This window comes from Protopterus annectens, chromosome 9.part0, assembly GCF_019279795.1.
Source record: "Protopterus annectens isolate FY-2018-M chromosome 9.part0, PAN1.0, whole genome shotgun sequence".
NCBI classification, from domain to species: Eukaryota; Metazoa; Chordata; order Ceratodontiformes; family Protopteridae; genus Protopterus; species Protopterus annectens.
In genome coordinates this window covers 1930281140-1930301611 of record NC_056743.1, presented here as the reverse complement: position 1 = coordinate 1930301611, position 20472 = coordinate 1930281140, and the positions used below count along the sequence as shown (strand labels likewise).

General features: G+C 40.8%; 1 protein-coding gene across 1 annotated transcript; it reads left to right on the top strand.

Annotated features, from left to right (window-relative positions):
* The first annotated feature begins 16058 nt into the window (after window positions 1-16058).
* On the top strand, window positions 16059-17669 carry IER2 (immediate early response 2). Its single transcript, XM_044084739.1, has one exon. It carries the CDS (start codon window positions 16174-16176, stop codon window positions 16879-16881), a length of 708 nt encoding a protein of 235 aa, XP_043940674.1. The 5' UTR covers window positions 16059-16173; the 3' UTR covers window positions 16882-17669.
* The last annotated feature ends 2803 nt before the right edge of the window (window positions 17670-20472 follow it).

Sequence of the window (20472 nt, the reverse complement as noted above, 5' to 3'; positions counted from 1 at the left end):
CCAGACCTTTGCACTTGAAGCAGCCACTATATAACTTCTGTTTTGTATTAATTTGAATCTATTTTTACTCACAACAGTCAGCGGTCCTGTGCTGGTGCATATGCCTGTTGTATTACTTCAATGCTTGTCTATCTCAGCCACATTCAGACAGAAATACTGAATGAGCAGCTACTTTTTGTGATCTTTTAACCTTAGTTCATAGTTATTTAAACATCCCACACTCACCTGCTATCTAATTTTAAGGCAGGAGAGATCCTTTCAGACTCATAACACAAGTGTAGACTGTGATGGGCTTCTGGAAATGTGGAGTATGTGATCTGCTTCACTCTCCTCCCAGCCCCCAATTCTCCAGCTATTCCTTGCTCCGTACTGAAATGCTGGCACTCAAAATACCGAGTGCCGAAAAGATGGGAATAAAGATCAAAAACCCGAAGAAGAGTGAATCTCGAGAATTGCTCATTTCCTTAAAACTTCTTTTTGCAAGCCTCTCATGCACCCCCACACCCTCCAAACATTTTTTTTATTTCTAAGTAAACACCCTTTACTAAATGATCTTATATAACATGCATCTCTTTCCCAACTATCTAAGCACTAAACATCTGGCCCTCAAAGAGCCTCTTGCACTGCTTCTTTTCACAGCAACCAACATGTTACTATCAGCAAATTATTCCTGTGACAGCAGGTGTAAGTGTAGGGCTGTAATACAGATGGTCCTGGGTTCTAATGCAGGAAGTGCAACATATTTGGTGAGAGGATGTCATAATGGTCAAGGCGTTTACCTTACAGATACAAGGTGTAGAGTTTGATTTTCACATGGTGTAATTGGCTAGGCTTAAAATGGCCTACAAGGACAGTTAGCCTAGTACTAATCTATCAACCTGTGACAAAGCCATCATTTCCTCATCCATAACCCTTTTCCCCCACAACAATGGCATCCTCTCTGCCTAGCATTCATAAATATAGCACCACATATCCTATATATAATACAATACAAAATGCCTCAGGAGCCAGACTGATGCTATTAGTGCCTTCCTCAGCTTCCATTCCCCTGACTTGCTTGCCATTACTGAGTTCTTAGCTCCAAAACAATCACCACCACATACAACACATCTTCCTCGCGTATAAGGATCATACAAAAGAGGGGGAGATGATGTGATACTGCAGCACTAATCAACATTCAACATCTCACTAATTGTCTAATCCAAGTCCTCCATTGACCTTGTCACCATCTGTCTCCTAGCCAAACTCTAAATTAAATCTGAAAAGCAGTGTTACCTGGCCATCTAGCTGCTACCACAACATCACTCAGCAAATGTAAAAATTTTAAAAATCTACTCCTGTCTAAACTTTCTCACATCAAATCCAATAAACATGTTATTATTCTTGGGGATTTTAATCTAATCCCACAAGGACCAATAAAACATGACCTAACTAAATTTCTTGCTGACCACCAGCTACTCCAAATAGTGGACAACCTCACTAAACCCAACCTCAAATCAAATTGTTACTCATTTCTTGATTTTATAGTTATTTCCATCCTGCCTACATCTTCTCCATCTCCATTTGCCCTCCTACTTTTAGCAACAAAGTCCATATATGTTCACCTTAAAAAAATCTTAAAATCAAATGCGTACAAGAATAATTTATTTCAGATCTAAGCCTCAATACAAACTCCTCATTCCACATGCACGACTTTCCTCTATTGAATGGTCCCCTGTATTTTCTCTTACTGGCACTAACACAGCTGCCAACAAATTTTCAGAACATCTTATCTCACTTTAAGACACTATCCCATGGTCACCATACCTCTAAAGGACTTTAAAACTCATTGCCTTACCAAAGAACTTTAAAACTATAAGTGAAACTACAAGACAAAGCCTGGAGGAATTGGAAAAAAGAAGTTATGTGTTACCATAATGTTCCATCTGTGTTGTTCATCTTCACCAATCCTTGATGGTGGGTTCGGTTCTGAACCCTCGGAACCAACTCGGCCGTTACTTTTCAGCTCATGCTCTCCAAACTCTTGAGCCCGGCTCTACCCATAATGCTCCTCACAGAGATTACCTCAGATTGAGTTTGCCAGGTGGCAGAATTTAGCCAAATTTTTAGAATATTAGAGATATATACATATGGAGATATATACAAAGAAGACGCGGCCATCTCTAGATTCCTCATGAGAAAAACTGATTTTTTTTGGATGGGAGATGGTGGGAGGGTATGTCAAGGATTGGTGAAGATGAACAACACAGATGGAATGTTATGATAAGACATAACTTCTTTATCTGATGTTAATCTTCACCTAATCCTTGACGGTGGGACAGAATCCCCAGCAACTTATGTACCTTGGGAGGTCTCATGGAAGAATATTATGAAGCACCATAGAGCCAAAGGATGCTCACCCCTTCGAGATTTGGTCTAGTTTGTAATGAGTAATGAAGGTATGGTGAGAGGACCAAGTAGCTGCTGCACAGATGTCTACAGAAGCTCTTGCAAGAAAAACTGCTGATGTGGGAATAGCCCTCATAGAATGAGCTTTAACAGTTTTGTCAAGTTGAAGACCTTGAGATTGATAAGTGAAAGAAATACAGTCTCTCAACCATATAGCCAAGGTAACCTTGGAGACTGCACAACCCATTTTTAAGGCAGAGAAGGCCACAAATAATTGGTCAGATTTATGGAATTCCATAGTTCTGTGGAGATAAAGGCACAACTGTCTATGAACATCTAGCAAATGCAGAACGTATTCTCCTTGATTGGTAAAATTAGGGGAAAAGGTTGGTAAATGTATGGTCTGATTGATATTGGATTCAGTGACCACTTTTGGAAGAAAAGACAGATTTGTTCTTAATTGAACTCTGTCTGAATGAAAATTTAAATAGGGAGATTTGCATGATAGAGCCTGTAATTCAGAGACTCTCCTTGCAGAGGTGATGGCTACTAGAAACAAAGTCTTCTAAGTCAAAAATTTTAATTGACAAGAATCAGCTGGTTCAAAGGGGCTTTGAGTTAACGCTTGTAGAACTGTAGTCAAATCCCATGGAGGAACTGGATCTTTAAAAGGGGGTCTAAGCCAGGACAATCCTTTTAGGAAGGCTTTGGAAAGCTTTTGGGACATTATTTAAGAGTCATTGTGACCAGTATGAAAATTAGAGATTGCCGCTAACTGAACTTTTATAGTCGAAGCAAAGGAACCAGACTCAAAGAGAGTATTTAAGAAGTCCAATGTAGATTCAACTGGGGCATTGAAAGGATCAATTCCCTTGTTTAAAGCCCATATGGTAAATCTTCTCCATTTGCTCAGGTAAAGTTTTCTAGTTGTAGGCTTGTGATGTGCAATAACAATATGTTGGACTGGTGATGACAGAGGGGCTTGCCTGGCAATCATGGGAATTGGAGGAACCACATCGTCAGGTACTGCAAGTTTGGGTGAACCATGCCTTCTGGGTGAATTATCAGGTCTGGAGCTGGGTCCAGAGTCCATGGTTCCTGTAGCAGATGAGGCCAAAGAAAGGGGAACCAGAGTTGTCGAGGGAAGCCAGAATGGGGCAATGAGGATTATGGTATTCTTCATCATTTGTGCTTTCTTCAGGAACTGAGAGATTACCGGAATCAGTGGAAAGGCATATAATAGACCGGGAGGCCAATTGTATAGAAGTGCGTCCCCAGGTGACTCCCCCGGTTGAGGGGTTAGGACAAAGTAACTTCGGCATTTGTTGTTTAGGGGAGAAACAAAAAGGTCACAGCAAGGTTGGCCCAATTGACGGAAAATCCTGTCTGCCACTACTGGGTTCAGGGACCACTCGTGAGGCATGAGAATAGTCCTGCTCAATTTGTCTGCTATCACATTCAAACTTCCTGGAATGTGCATTGCTATGAGAAAGCAGTTGGAAGAAATCACCAATTTCCACACTCTGAGTGTCTTTTGACATAGTGGATATGACTTGGTTCCCCCTTGTTTGTTGATGTACCAGACCACTGACATGTCTGTTTGAACTGCAACTGTTCCTAGAGGAAGGGAATCCTAGAATGTTTGCAATGCTAATAGCACTGCCCTCATCTCTAGAACATTGATGTGTAAGTTGGCCTCCAGTTGGGACCATGTGCCTTGAACTGTCTTTCACAGATAATGCCCCTCCACCCTATCTGGGAAGCATCCGTGGTCACTATGGCTTGGGGATGAGGTAGGAGAATCTGATCTGAATGAAGCCACCATTTGAGGTCTTGTTTGCAGAGATTGGTTACTAAAATTTGATAAGACATTGGTTGATGAGTTAGAGACCACTGTGTTGCTAGTAACCATTGTAGTATTCGCATGTGAAATCTTGCAAGGGGAACCAGAGTGATTGTGGCAGCCATTGAACCCAAAGTTTGAAGAATTAACCTCACTGGGACTCTGATGTTTTGACTAATCGGTCTCACCAGGGCCCTGATGCTTTGAAGTCTTTCTGGAGGGAGAGAAGCTATGTCTGAGACAGTGTACAGTTGCACCCCTATGAAATCCAGATGTTGTGTGGGTTGCAGCTTGGATTTCTTGAGGATTATTGAAATGCCTAGGGATGTTCAAACAGACATGGTATAGTCTCTTGCCTTTTCTAAGTGATGCCTGGTGGTGGCAGTGAGGAGCCAGTCGTTGAGATATTGGAATACTCAAAAACCTTGCAGTCTGAGATGAGCTGCAACTACTGTCATGCATTTGGTAAACACCCTGGGGGCTAAGGTGAGTCCAAAGGGCAGTGCTCTGAATTGGAAATGACTGGCCCCTGGCCGGAAGCATAGAAACCTCCTGGAGCTTTTCTCCATCTTTATGTGGTAATAAGCATCCTTGAGGTCTATTGAGCACATCCAGTTGCCTTTTTCCAAGAAAGGAAGTATGGTTTGTACCGAGACCATCCAGAGTTTGGTTTGGTGGACTGATTTGTTGAATCGGCTGAGATCCAAAATCAGTCTCCAGTCCCCTGTTTTTCTGGGCACTAAAAAGAATCTTGAGTAAACCCTGGATCCTATCTGGTCTGGTGGGACTTTTTGATGACTCTTGCGTCTAGCAGCTTTTGGATTTCTAAAGTTGCTGCTTCCCTTTGATTGGGTGGAACATCTGGGAGTTTTTTTCAAAGGTCTGGGGTTTTCAAACAAGGGGATTTGGTAGCCTCTGGATATTATTCCGAGCACCCATTTGTCCAAGGTTAATATTTGCCAGGCAGGTAGGTGCAGGGATAATCACCCCCGACTGCCTCCAGAGGAAGAAACTCGGTCATCACTTCAGTGATGCTGATAGGAAGTACCAGAGAAAGATTCCCTGGACTCCTGATTTTGTGATCCATTCTGGCTCCTAGGGTGGCATCTTCCATTGTTTCCTCCTCTGCCCTGGGGAAAATCTTTACCATGTGAGACAGGCCTTTGAATTTCTTGAACCATAGTCTTCCACTCCTCTGATTCCTTGAGTAGGGTCGCTGAGGAGTAGAAAAACGTATGCCCATGGCAGATAGGGCCTTGCCATCCTGGTCACTTCTGGTCAGAGTTTCTTTAACTTTTGGGCCACAAATGGTAGATCCATCAAAAGGTGCATTGACGAATGATGCTTTGAATGGCTCCATGAAGTCACATAAGCGCATCCGGGAGTGTCATCTGATGGTTAAGCCTGAACCTGCTGTTCGGGATGTCCCTTCGGCTGCATGTACTATGAGCCTCATGGACGAATTGGAGATGGAGTCGAAGGTTGCAAGCTGGGAGGAGACTTTATACTGAACCTCCACAGCAACTGCTCCTGCCAGAGTGTTACAAAGTTCCTTAATTAAGTCTCTTTGCAACCTGGTAAAGTGTGCCATGTAGTTCAACGACCTTAACACAAAGGTTGTTGAAGCATAAACACACTTCCCGAATCTATCCAAGGTCCTGGACTCTTTGTTAGGAGGGTGGATAGTGTGACTCTCTTCTGCGAGTTCTTTTTTGGTGGCTGCTGCTACCACCATGGCATCAACAAGGATTCCTTTGGACCAATGTGGTTCCTTCTTTGTTGCAGACAAAATACGGTCATGCCTTTTGGGAATAGGCTCTATGGCATCGGGTATCTTCCAAGCCCGCTGAGTGACTAATTTTACCAGTTCATCAGCGGGCGGAGAAATCAAAGAAGTGAGTCCAAACTACAAGGGCCTATGCTCCAAGAGGCATTGGAAGGCTCAGACGGAGCTGAAAAGGTATCATGCATCCCGACTGCGGGAGTCCCCCGGTGCAAAAGATCTGGAAAAACTTAAGGCTGTTGTTGGAACTGAAGATTGGAATGCTGTCGGAACCGACTCAGTCGGAGCCGGGGCTGTCGGAACTGAGGACTCCAAGGGCTCAGGTAGAGTTGGAGGAGGAGTATATGTAGGTGTTATGGAAGGAGCAGTTTTGATGCTGGCTTGGCTCAGAACCGAAGTTAACCCTCTTGCCACTAGGAGCTGGTCCACTAACCTCATAATGTCCTGTTCTGATAAACTTTTAGTAGACCTCACTGAAACTGTGGAAGGAGATCTGGACCGTCTGACTTCCACAAATGGGGTGTCCCTAAAAGAGTCCACAGAAGGAGAATACACCATCCTTGGTGCAACAGGTAATTCTGAAGTCCTAGGTACTGACGGCTGTCAGAGCCGAGGCTGAGGTAGCAGAGTGTTGCAAAAGTGTCTTACTAGGCACCAACAATTCCCCTGGTGCCGAAGAAGTTTTAGAAACTTTTCTCATTGGTTCTGAAGAGCTTGGAACCGAAGAAAGCCTCTTTTTAGAACTGTGGGAAGAATTTCCCGTTTCCACACTTTTCTCTTTCGAACCAGAAATGGCCTCATCAAAAGGAGATTTTAACAGACCTTTCAACAAAAGCTTATTTTTCCTTTCCATTAAGGTACGGGAGGAAAATCCATGACAAATAGCACAGTTCTCTTGTAAATGAATTACACCTAAGCAATAAGCACACAGGGTATGCCTGTCTGAGTTGGGCATTTTTCCTTCACACTTGGTTCATCTCTTGAAACCTGAAGAGCCCTTAGGTTTCGTGGGAGACAGTCTCTTGTCAGACATATTATAAATGTTAGAAAAAAGGAGAAAGATTTTTTTTTAGGACAAGATGAAGAAAAATACCAATGATGGCAACAGGGATACCCAAAAGGTAAAGAGAGAAGTTACCGACAATGATAAACGGGAGGAAAATACCTCACGGTAACAGAAAAAACAGTAAGAGGAGTGGCTTAGCTTAAAGAAAGTAGATAAAGTTAACTACTAAAAGATTTTTAAGGTAAAGGATATATAAAATACATTTTATAAGTTTATAACTCACAATTGTTCGCCAAGGCTCGAGAGATAATGAAGGCATAGCTGGTCTGCGACGCAGCAAACGAGATCTAAGGTAATCTCTGTGAGGTGCATTGTGGGTAGAACCAGGCTTGAGAGTTTGGAGAGCGCGAGCTGGAAAATAATGGCCGAGTCAGTTCCGAGGGTTCAGAACCGAACCCACCGTCAAGGATTAGGTGAAGATTAACAACATCAGATCAAAACTTTACTCCCTGTTTCCAAGACCATTACACATCTCTGAAGAACATCACTAAACAGGCTATATGGAAATACAAAGATAAACACATAAAACCAGCAAAATTTCCCTCCTTCATTTACCAAAACAATTCTAGCATGAGGTTAGCGGAAAAAAAAAAATGGAAAGATCTCCTCTAAATGAAGCATCAAGTCTAGGCCCCATATCTTGCAATTCTGGTGACCTGTCATCATTTTCTGAATCTCCCAGCGAATTCTCTAACTTCCCTCCATCCCACACATACTCTACTCAGAGAGAGAGCCATTTTCCTCACCCTTTTACTTTTCTCATATAACTACTATGCATATTCAGCCTATATTTGAACAAATCCCATTAGACTCTCCTCTTGGACCCAAAAGTATTTCCCCTGGTTTCTTTACCACTGCAGACACATTAGCACTCTACTAAATCACACACACACATATATATATATATATATATATATACACACACACATATATATATATATATATATATATATATACATATATATATATATATATATATATATATATATATATATATATATATATATATACACATATATATATATATATATATATATATATATACACATATATATATATATATATACATATATATATATATATATATACACACATATATATATATATATATATATACACATATATAAACTTCTGTCTCACCAACCACATTATGCCAGTCATCTAGAAATCATTCAATGTCAGCTATCTACCTAAAGAACCCAAGTCAACCTCCTGCAGGCATTTTTGCCTCATATCCATCTTACCTACCCTAGGTACGGTTCTAGAAAAACTCATCAGTAAACAACTTACATCTTACTTATAAAAATACTACTTGCTTTTTAGGAAACAGGAAGAAGCACCCTGACAGCACTCTGGATTCTGACTGATGACATTTTATCCAATATGGATAAGGGGAACCTGACCAGTGCTTTTAACTGCCCTGCCTTTGATATGGTTGATCACTCAGTCATACTTATTCATCTTTAAGACATTGGCATCAGCCCTGAATCCACCACTTGGTTCAAAGACTTCCTATTTAGCAGATTATACAGGGTAAAGATAGGTCTGCTCTTCGACACTGCCTTCACTCATTAAGATGCCTCTTAAGGTTCCATTCTTGACCCAGTTATGTCCTCAATATTCATTAATAAACTCCTCCTTGATTTATGCCAACTTCCGTACATATATATATATATATATATATATATATATATATATATATATAAAAATATATAGGTCCACTTTATAATTTCAAAATACTGAAATCTCAAATTTCAGTATTTCAAACTTACAAAGCCGAATACTCACATTTCCGAAACCAGCAGAAGCGTGAAATTCAAAATACCGAAGTACAGATATTTCTAATTTCTGCTTCCGGTGGTATGGAATGTGGATGGTTGGGTTTAATTTTTGTACATTTTTGTGTGTGTAAGTATGTTGGTTAGGGGTTTAGTGTGTGTAAGTGTGTGTTTGAGGGACTGTAAGATGTGTGCATGAGTTTCGTTTGTGTTACTGTTTGTGCGATCTCGGAGTTAGAATATGTAAGTATGGGGGGGTGCAAGGGGGCTTGCCCCCCACTTATATGTAGTTTACATTAGTCTGTTTGATTGTGGGGAGGAGTTTTGTGTATGTTTATGTGTGTACTGTATGTGTAGCGTGAGTCTGAGATTTTGAATTTCGCGGTTGTGTGTTTTCGAATTTGTGAGTTAAGTTTGGGTTTTTGGCTTTGTGGTTTCGGAATACTGAAATTCAAGATTTCAGTATTTCAAAATTACAAAAGTGGACCCATATATATATATATATATATATATATATATATATATATATATATATATATATATCCTTCTCTCTCCTTCCTATTCTCCCCCTTTTCTTGCTTCTTCTGGTGTAAATATGTACATATATTATATATTTTGCTTTTGAACATTTGACTGCAACAGATATGCTGACTTCTATGTATATGTGGAGTTAGCTGTACTTGTGTATTTCATACGATAATGTTGTGCTGATGTACAGGTTTCTGTTGCCGTTCATGTAACCCAGGCTGTTTGCCACTGGTCATTTTTGATCAGTACTCCAGCCTGCTAAACAGACCGGCAAGCAGACAAAGAAAAAATAAATAGATAAATAAAATAAGTAAAATAAATAAATCACAATATTCCTTTTTCAGGCCACAGGGGCATAAAGTGAACTAAAATATGACTTCTGCAGAATTGTCTGGACATTGCAAATGATGTGACAGGGTAATGTAGGACATGTGAACAGTGCCAAGAGGTTGACAAAGCCAAGGCTGCTTTGATGCCTTTACCTGTTATTGAAGAATTGCTTCAGGGGGTAACTATGGATGTTATGGGACATCACAGTATCCCAAGTTCCACAGCTAAGAAATATCCTGATACTGGTGGATTATGCCACTAGATACCAAAAGGTGGTGGTTCTTTCTCCCATTGAAGCAGGTAAGGTAACAAATGCTCTGGTAGGTATCTTCAGCAGGGTAGGTTTTCCTTGACAAATACTGTCAGACAAAGGTGCCAGTGTTATGTAAGACCTGTCGGCCTGTTTGTGGAAACACTGAGGGGTAAAGCTTTAAAAAGATTACTCCTACTAACCACAGACCAATAGTCTAGTGGAGAGATTAAACTCTACAGAAAAAATTAGGCTGAGACCATTTGCAGACCAGTTCAAGAGAGACAGGGAAAAGAACCTCCCTGTTTCACCTGTGCATACAAAGAGGTGCACCAGGAATCCACACGTTTTTCACCTTTTGTACTGCAGTATGCTAGCAGGGTGAGAGAGACCCTGGATTAAATCTGTCATAAATGATGGAATAAATGTGAGTCCCAGATAGAGTCTGTGTGGAGTATGTCCTACGTTACAGCACCAGACTTAACGATCGCCTGGCACAAGCAAAACAACAGCAAAATGTTTACTATGACAGCAGAGCCAGTGCCAGAGATTGCTTGCAGTAGGTGATGTTGCTCATTTGTGTTAGCTACAAAAAACTGCTAGCAGCTAGGGGGGGTTACAATTGTGAAAAAGATAAGTGATGTGAACTATACTGGTGAGTTATCAGGCCTGAGGAAGAAATGTAAACTCTACTATGTTAATATGATAAAGTCCTATCATGGGATAGAGGTGTTGGTGCTAGGTATCAGTGAGTTGAAACATGAACTGTTGTGGATCAGTAAATTCTACAATATGTGAGTATGTCGTGCCAGCAAAATTTGTGTATCCTTCTGACCTTTCTCTGAGATAATAGGAAAAGAAACTGCATTAAACTTGTAACCGAAATATAATGTAATTTTCTGCACTATAGAAAGAATCTAACTGCTTTTATTTATAAATCATAAAAGAGTCTGATTCAGGAAGCCAATGAGTTGTAAAAAACAATTGAAAGACTCTTTATAGGTGTATCTAACCAGAGTTGGGAAAGCAGTGATATATCTGTAATTGGCCATATCACTCAGCCCATAACTGTTTTGTGTTCATGTAATTTTTATAATTTATATTGACTAAATCAAGAGTGGCACAATATCAGGTGAGTCTCTAGCCCAATGTGGCTAGTGTGGTGGCAATATGACCTTGTCAGCATGAAAACTGGGACTAATTAAAAAACATGCCAGCCTTCCCTGGGAAGTGTGTGTGTGATAACAGTGAATTGTTTCAAAGGCAGTTACCATGGATAAGGGGCACTGGAAGGCACTGTGATTCACAGACAGAGTGGTGAAAAGGGCACTTAGGGTACTAGGTCAAATACTCAGTTCTGTAAGTGATCAATATGTAGCCTGGACTACATGTGGATGTCAGAAGCCCATACAAAAGGCAGCAGTGCATATTCCATTTATACCCCTGGAGCCAGGTTGCACTTGGTGAACTGGTTATCGAATCAGATTTGTGTGCACTTTAAGCTCGAGTAATTGCAAAACCTATGTTGGTCCAATAAAAGGTACTACATCACATCTGTGCTCCACTGTCTTCTTGTTTTCTGTTAATGGATCAATACAGGATTTCTTATTTTTTTATACCATCCTAGCTAGGGCAGGCTTGATGACTAATCTAATAATTAATTTATTTGTTGGATTGGTTTGCCAAAATAGTCCAATTAGGCAGGAACCTGCCCCTGTTCAACAGCTGCCCAAGGAGAAAAGCTGAAGAAATTCAAATGTATTAACAAGTTGTTTACAGGTTAAGAATATTTGAATAGCTTTGATTGTTATAGTTTGAATACATTGTAGATTATACTTACATACCCAAACAGTAATTCTACATTAGATGTGAATGCAGTGAAAAATACAGAGTGTGTAAGTTCTAGTACATTAATTTTATTATATACACTGAAAGATACAGAGTAGATCGACCTAAGATATAGGGTATGTTGGATTTCATTCATATTTTTGTGGTTTTATATCAGTCTCAGGACTGCATTAATGACCAGTGAAGCTGTAGCAACTTTTATTGATAAAGTAACTAGAGGGAAGCATGTGAGCACTGGCAGATGGGATTTTATTGTTTCCTTAGTCTCTGGATTGGGCTTGACAGTCTTGAAACAAAGCTTTAGAGAAATAGAGTAGAAGTGGTGAAGGTGGGGGTGGAGAAAAGAGGAAGAGAAAACCAAAAAAAGAGAAGATTAAGTATTATCTAGTGATAGTATAGAGGATACAGTAAGATAATTAAACAAAGGGTAATTCCAGTTTGAATAATGAAGCCTTGTTTAGGAGCAAGTTCCTGTATGCTGAGAGAATTTATTCCATTCTTTTGACATCCCAACACCATAGGTTGAATAGGTTAAGTTGATCTTTGTTTTTTTTTTGGCCGTTTCACTAACCAGGGTTTTTTTGAATCTTTCGGCTGCCCATTCTGACTATTTGCTGTGGGGCTGGAATTTTGGTGGCAAATCCTGGACATATGCCACTATGTGTTTTTTTTTTTTCCTAAATACCCTTTACGTCATGCTAGTTGATCCCTCCTGTATGCACTGCCTCTGTGTTGCCATGTGTGCACCAAATTAATTATAGCAACTGAGAGAGAGAGTATTTTTTAAGATACTGCATTCCTATTCTCTGCCAGGTAACAGCCTAGCGTTGGATGGTCAGCTATCACTTCTCCCTTAAACTCAAGAGTTAGCTAGCATTTACGCTCTCAGTCACATAACACCACCCTGATGGACCTTCAGCACCTAGGCACACTAATCAACCCGGAACTGCTGGCAGTGGGGTTACATTCCAATCTCTTCATCCATCAGTCAGCTGTGTTGCAGTGAAGTTTGAGGTGCATTTATTTATTTTATTCACTTGCTAGTTGCTAAATGGGTGGGCAGACTGGCCCAAGAGGCCTTAGCCTCAACTTTGACCAGAAAGGAGCATTACAGAGAATTTACTCAGTGTAAAGTACACAGTTAAAATATGACAAAATTGACATGGATATAGCACTGTTACATCATTTACAAAAAAAGTCTATCAAATGGAGTTATAAAACTTGTTTTCTAGAGTTTAGAAAGACATCCATCAATACATATATATTTTTTAAAAATGGTGGTATGAGTCAGGGTCTGTACATGTGATCTTAGCCAAAAGGCAGTCTATTGAATTGTCCTGCAACTTTGACCATTTCCCAAATTCTGCCACTGCACTTCCACTTCTTCTTAGCTCCCTGTGAATATCACAGCTGTCTTTTTCAAATCCATACTATATTGCATTTTTCTATCATGAGATTTTATTTTACTCTCGTTTTTCCAGAACTACATTCTGCACTCATGTGCACCCACGTAGGCTCTGGAAAGTGACATGGTTGCCTAGTGGGTTTGCCCTCTTAACAAAGTAGTAAAACAATAAAACAAATGAGATCAAATATGACATGTTTGTATTTGTGAAATAAACTAGCATGACAAAATACTACCCTCAAGTTAGTGGCAAGTCTATTAAAAACTGCTGATCCTGAATTTTATTATGAAATGAAACTGCTAAATGCATTTTTTAGAATTATTTTTGACAGTTGTCACTAGTCTCATGCCCCAGCCCATCTCAGCTATTACTGATTTCAGGAATGTCCCTGATTCTGCTTCAAATGTAGTTGTGACTGGGGATGAATAGCGAAGACTGCAGTTAGTACATTAAACGGCGTAGCCATTTTCAGCAAATTACTGAAAATGTATTTTGTTGCAAATCATTTAATGTCAATCCAAGTCAGTAGTTTTTAAAAGTATCCCGTTTAAAAAGTGTTGGACGATATGGTTTAGTACCTTTTCAAGTGGCCAAAGTAAGACTTTTTCTACTGAAACGAAGGATTTTGCTGGACAAATCAAGCCTTCAAGCATACCCTCATTATGAGGAACGTACCTCATTTGGGGTCTTAAAAAGCTCATGCTCCTCGAAGTTCTGTTGACACATTCAGTATTAGGAATGTGAATTCCATGGTAAATGGAAACGATTCACATGAATTAATTCAAAGATTTTTTTATAAGTAAAACCAGCATATTTCAACCATCCTATGACCTGAAGTTATTAGTAAGCCATTAGGATGTGTTTCACATTTTGCCCATTTGTTCCACATTAAGAGGGCTAGTGTTCCTCATTTTATAGAAGGGAGGTTGAGAGCTATGCAGCTTCAAGTCAATGATTAAAAAATAAAACCTAAGCAGATATTTTTTATTACCAAAACAAAGACTCCCTGATGTAGAATTATTTCACTTATTTTCTTTTACATCATATCACAGTACGTCAGGTGTATTCGCATAGACTCCTGCAATATTTAGTGGAAAGTCAGAAAATATTTCTTAGTCTATAATGTCTGGACATTTACCGTTTTTCTTGTTCCTTCCCAAGACACAACTGCCCAGGCTGTCCTGCGTTAAGAGGTATGGGGAGCCCTGAAGGACCAGAACCAGCTGATAATCAATTTTGGGGTAGCCAGAGGTATTTCAAAAAAGCAGCCTGACTTTGGACCCTTACCCTTATTTTTTTCAATTTTATCCTGTTCTCGAGTGAAACGCTGGTGTAAATTGGATGCAATAAAAGATCCCTGTCAGTTTGAGCCTACATCTATCCGCTCCAGCCGATAAAAATGCAGGCAAGGCCTCTGGGAATTAACTCTCTATGTGGTCAATTTAGAATCATCTAACCTCGGTGGAAAATCCTCCTACACCCAAATAAGGCGAAGGAAGCTGATGACATCAATGTGATAGGCTTATAGGGAGCGAATAGACTCCACCCCTTGATGTCACGGACAGGCACCAAATATAGTCATGGAAACAGTAGAAAATATGCGAATGTAGCCGGAAGAGCTTTTATGGGCACATGTGGGGGAGGGGAGGAATAGAATGACGAATACTGCCAAAAGAGATTAAAACGGAAATCAATGAAATTAATGTAGCACAGAGAGGAAAGGAGTAAAATGAGACAAATGGGGAGGGAGAGGTAGGAAACTAAGAAAGTTTGACGCATATAAAGACTACTGGCATTACTACGGGTCTCTTGCTACTTCTCCGCTGTTCTGGCCCTATTCAATGTTACTGAAGCATAAGTACATCCCGTGGATATTCAGAATGGCCTGTAGTGTAATACCCCCCATGATAGCTTCTCACGCTTGAAAAACAAGCCGGTTATAGATGTGTTCATTTTACATTTAAAATGATTAGTTATGTATACTGAAAAAAGCTTCCTGCATGATTTTTAATTACCCTTAGCGTTAGTTGTACATAATAAGCTATTCCGCCCCGTTTACTTTTTTTGTGATTTATTTTAATATGGGATTGTTTATAAACTGTACGCATTGTGAAGAATGGCTCCTTGTACTAATGTTTACACAACGAGGGGGGGGGGGTGCCATTGTAAAACCTCGCCCAGTTATCAAGTAAATTACTAAACAACACTGAACCATGATAGCATTTCAATTTTATTAAGTTAAACGCCAGACCACTCTGCACGCAAAGGGTATTACAAAAAATGCACCTTAGCTACGTTACTGCTCGGGAAACGCTATTCATAAAACACAACTTCGCACAGGTTGATGCAGTCAACTGTGTCTGAAGTCTGTGCGGCAGTTATTTTACCGTCCACTGTATTTTCTTAACAACCCACCCCGATTACATCATGCAGCCGTTCTTTTATAGTACACGAAAAAGTCAACGGGGAGAAAAATGGACACAGATTTGTAGGAGTAAAAACAAGGGTTTCCGAGGAACTTCTAGATTTGAATTAGGATGCTTTAGATTTGAATTAGGATGCGTCCGCCCCTCCCCCACTTTTTTCCGTTGATAGTAAAGTTCCAAAGAAGCGAGTGATGATTCAAACACTTTAGCAGCAGGAAATAAACTAGAGCGTTAAACGAGTGACCTCATTAATTTAAAGCGAGATACGTAAACAACGAATTACGATCCCAATGGTAACGCCATATAACAGAAGAAGGTCCCTTTAAGGGTCGTGTGCTACGTGTCGGACTTTTCAGGAGGGGTGGGGCAGCTTCCGATTGGTGGAAGTATAGCCTATAAAAAGTGCCTCGCGGAGCTTGTCTTTTCATTCACTAAAGTTCTTGTTAAAAATACACGAAGATTTGGCTAAACAAAGGTTCTAGTTTGTCAACAACGGTTTTTCAGTTCGTTGTGCTTGAATTAAAAGTATGGAATTGAAACAGGAAGCGCATCGTATCATGAGCCTGTCTGTCTGGAAGATGTATAACTGTCGGTTACAACGGGGAGGCGTACGACTCCACCGAAGCTTACAGTTGTCGTTAGTGATGCGGAACGCTCGTGATATGTACCTCAGTGCTAAAGTACAGCTGGAACAAAACGGGTTCTATACGGAGGGCGACAGTATGGAGGTCGATGCTAGAGCTAGCCCAAATCCTGACGTTACTTCGTCTGTGACCGAGGTTGCAGAAATGGACTGCCAGTCCCAGCCGGTAGAAATTCAATGCGAGAAGCCGATGGCTGAAGTTGTGATCAGTAATTCTTCCCCGGTGGCCCGTGATACTACGGAAGTGAGCGATAAAGAGAACGTGAATCCAAATGCTGGTAGATGTCCGCAGGCAGATGTAGCAGCAGCGGAGGATTCTCAGCTCCGGGGTTGTAGGAAACGGACGAGTAGCTGTTTTCGGCAGAAGGCCATATTGGAGCCTGACTTCCTGCCCAGTAAGAAGGCACGCCTTGAACTGGAAGAGACACCGGGTGAGCCCGAAGGCGTTACGCCTTTTCAGCCAGTTGTGGGCACCTTTTCTAGTGTCCATAGTTCTGTCAGAAGCGAGCCTACGGCTCCTGATCAGCCATTAACTTGCCGACAAGGTGGTCTTGTAGTTGCCCCCGTATTGAGACCAGTCGTTGCTTTCTGATGAGTGGCTTGATGCAGATCGAAAAATTCTGCTCTCTAATTTGTTACGAAGTCAGGACAGCTTAGCCCCACGGGGCCCACCGAGGGAGACGAGCTCTTCCTGTGATGGTCGAAGGTGAGAAGCTTGCGCGCCCAGTGCTCTTGAGGACCACACACAGTGCAGACCACAACTTGGTGATGGACTCCGATCGCAGACTGCGGTCCAGGAGCCGATTGGTGATGAAGGCTGGGTCATCCTTGTGGCTTGTGAACCGTTTGGTTGGTACAGGTCTTGTCAAGTCTTAAAAACTAAGTAAAGCGCCGAATGTTTTTTTCCTCACCGTGGTTGTTTGTAGCGGCTTCGAACAGTGTTGATGTCATGGCTGGACTCTGAACCTGTGCAAATCCCGGCGTATTTCTTCATATAAAGTAGAGTCCTTCCATTTTGGGTTGGAGAAAAGGACTGCAGCAGCTGATTTGCTGTATGAGACTGAACTTATGTAGACAATTTTAAACTGTTACTATTGCACATGTGTGCATCTGGACGCTTCGTTGTGAAGTAAATGAATTTTCTTGTGTGCAGGTCTAAAAAGATCTGTGGTTCTAGGTAGAATGTTAACCATGTCACAGTAAACTTTTGCTTTAATTTTTTATGACTTGTCATGCAATGAAGTCTTTCCAAATGTGAGTAATACTGAGACCAACAGTTTCACATATACAATGTTCTTGTTTTATTCCAGTAACAATGTTCTTGTTTTATTCCAGTATTTTTGTTGTGCAATTTGATTAATAAATGCTTTTTGTATTTCATCTTTCTCGTGTAGCGCCTTCTTAAATAAGACTAATGAACCTACTGTTGTCTTTAAAGTCTCTCACTGTAGCTTTTGTCAGCCACTCATTGAAGCCTTCTATCCTGGGTCTACCCGTGCCAGCGCAGATATGTGCAATGTCATTCACTTAAACAGAGGTGATACAAGAGATCCGCTTCATTTTTGTGGAGTTGCAGTTAGCTGTTCATAGAGCTACTGGCTGGATTGCTGCTTTTTGTGTGAGGGATGCTGTAAGCTGTTTCTAGCGAAACTAGTTTTTTTTTTTTTTTAGAATGGTCAACTTCATTCGTAGCTGGATTAAAATGCTAGACATGTCCAATCTCCTCGGATATTAGTCACCATGGGCTTAAACTGTGAACCGTGAATTCTGCTGGGAAGTGTCAGTCTTAAGTAGGAAGAATACCCAACATAGTCTTGTCCAGTCTCCCCGGATATTGGTCACAATGGGCTTAAACTGAGAACCGCGAATTCTGCTGGGAAGTGTCACCTCTTAAGTAGGAAGAATACCCAACATAGTCTTACCTTCCCCAAACTGCTCGGTGCAGTACCTTGACGGGGACATCTGTGATACCACACTACACGTGTATGAATTGGGTCTTAAACGTACAGTAGCGTTTATTGTCACACTAACCTGTTGCTTAACAGTAGCGGTTTCCTTTCAGAGAGAACTGATCTTCATAAATTACATGCAACTGTTTTTAAGGGTCTAGGCAATTGTACGTCTTTGGTACATGTTTAGTGCTCTACTAGTCTTTGGATTTTCTTCCCACATGCCCCAAACCTTAGGAATGCAAACAGCATTCTGAGCCAGTAAGGTGGCCCCCTTAGTCTAACAACCAGTACTGCGGCTAAAGTGTCATTGGGAAAGGGGAATCCCCCAGTATGCCATGAATTCAACTTTATGGGGAAGCCAGGTAGTCTTTACTACTGGTTTATGGGGAATTGTCATCCATCTTGGAAATGGATAGCTTTGTTAAAACTTGCCTTTCCATCAAGTTTAATGAGGATACTACATTGTTGCAGCTGTCTAATGCTCCTTTTTTATATGCATGTGTGCACTCACCTGCCAGGGCCATGAGTTACTGGCTTGGTAGTTATAGTACAAATTTCTCTTGAATATGGCTCCTGCTTTTGGTGCTATCTCACAAAATGGAGTGGCAGGCATTGTTGGCTGGAAAGTCATTTCCCCCACTCTACCACTGGGCTGTCTTCCTGGGGGAATGAAGGTTTAACTCCTAAAGCAGGTAATGCTCTTTTGAAATTTTCTCTTTGAGGGACTTTTAAAACTTGGTAATTTGTTCATAGACTCATGATTGTGCATAGGTTAGTACTATGCAAACTGTCCTTGTGGGCCACTTTAAGCCTAGGGAGTTACCCCATTTGAGAATCAAACCTTGTGCCTGTAAGATAAACACCTTAACCATTATGCCAGCGTCCCACCCTAGTTTTGGTCTCCTTCAAAAATGCTTGTGTATTTTGTGGCATCAGCTTTCTGGCTGGCATAGCAGGCACCTATGATTCTTGGCAGCTCATGTTTCCCAGACCTGCAGAAGGTGTCCATATGGAAGTCATCAGTAGAGCTAAAAATATTGGCCTGTTTAATGCAGTATGATAGTGCTGCTGTAACTTTTCAGGATTATGTGCAGTCCCATTGCATATGCACACATGAATGACACTGCAGGTTAAGCAGGTTACTACATTGGTTACAAGGAGGAGGTTGGCATAATTAAGACAATTGACTTGCAAACAAGGTGCAGGGTTTCTCACATGGGTTAATTGGCTAGGCTTAAAATGGCAGGCTAATACTAACCTATGATTCGTAGTTTTGAGTGCATGGTGGTAGCCAAATTTACACCAGGTTTGGATGTGGTTGTACATGATTTGGGGGGGGGGTGAAGTGTTAAATTTTTTTATTTTTGCAAGGTTAGAGTTTTTAGGCTTTCTCATTCTTTGTTTACCAATGGTTGGTTGTGAAGCACTATGGAGGACTGCTTGCCTGCGTGTGTGAGGGGATATTTTTTGCATGCTAATGTGATGTGAATTAAGTGGAAAGCAGGGGGAGACAAGATGAATGAAAACTAAAGTAGGAGAGGGGGGAGCCCTTCTGTACTGCTGTTTTAGCCACCTAATCAGCCTTGCAAACATGGTCCATGATTTACTGGCTTTTTGCATTGTATGGTGGGGGGGGGGATAATTTAACATTGCTATGCAACCTGTTCTTTGCAGAATTTGTTCATATTAAGTTCTGCATTGATGGTGTTTATGTAGTCACTGGACATGCTATGCTATGATGTGGCTCGCGTGTTGAGTTGCAGTAGTGTTTATCATGGGACTATCTTAATGTTGCTTCTATTCATCTCAACTGTACCCTGTTTTGTATTCATATTTTACTTCTGTTTCTGAGAACGCTTCTGCCCTTATAAAGCTTGTGTGTCTTTTGGATGGATGGCTTTTGAACCATACAAAGGTGGGCTGAGATTTGAAGGAATAGTTTGCTGTGCTGTCAAATGCTTTAGACAAGTTTAGACTAGTTTGTTATCTCTAGCTTTGACCGTATCTGTACAGAGTAGAAGTGCAGTTAGTACTTTGGGAAGGATATAATGTCGAGATGGTTCTTTTGCATGAAATACTTCAATAGTTACATTCCAAGTATTTTGGAGAGGGATAAGGTTGCTGTAGATCTAAAATTAGTAATGTCTGCTTAATTTTCTCCTTTGTTTAGAGAGGTAGTGTGACTTTTTTCCAGAGAAAGGGAAATGGATATGGGCACAGGTTTGAAGGTG

Excerpts from the sequence above, each read along its gene's own strand:
- IER2 (XM_044084739.1), top strand. The coding sequence starts at position 16,174 with ATGGAATTGAAACAGGAAGCGCATCGTATCATGAGCCTGTCTGTCTGG.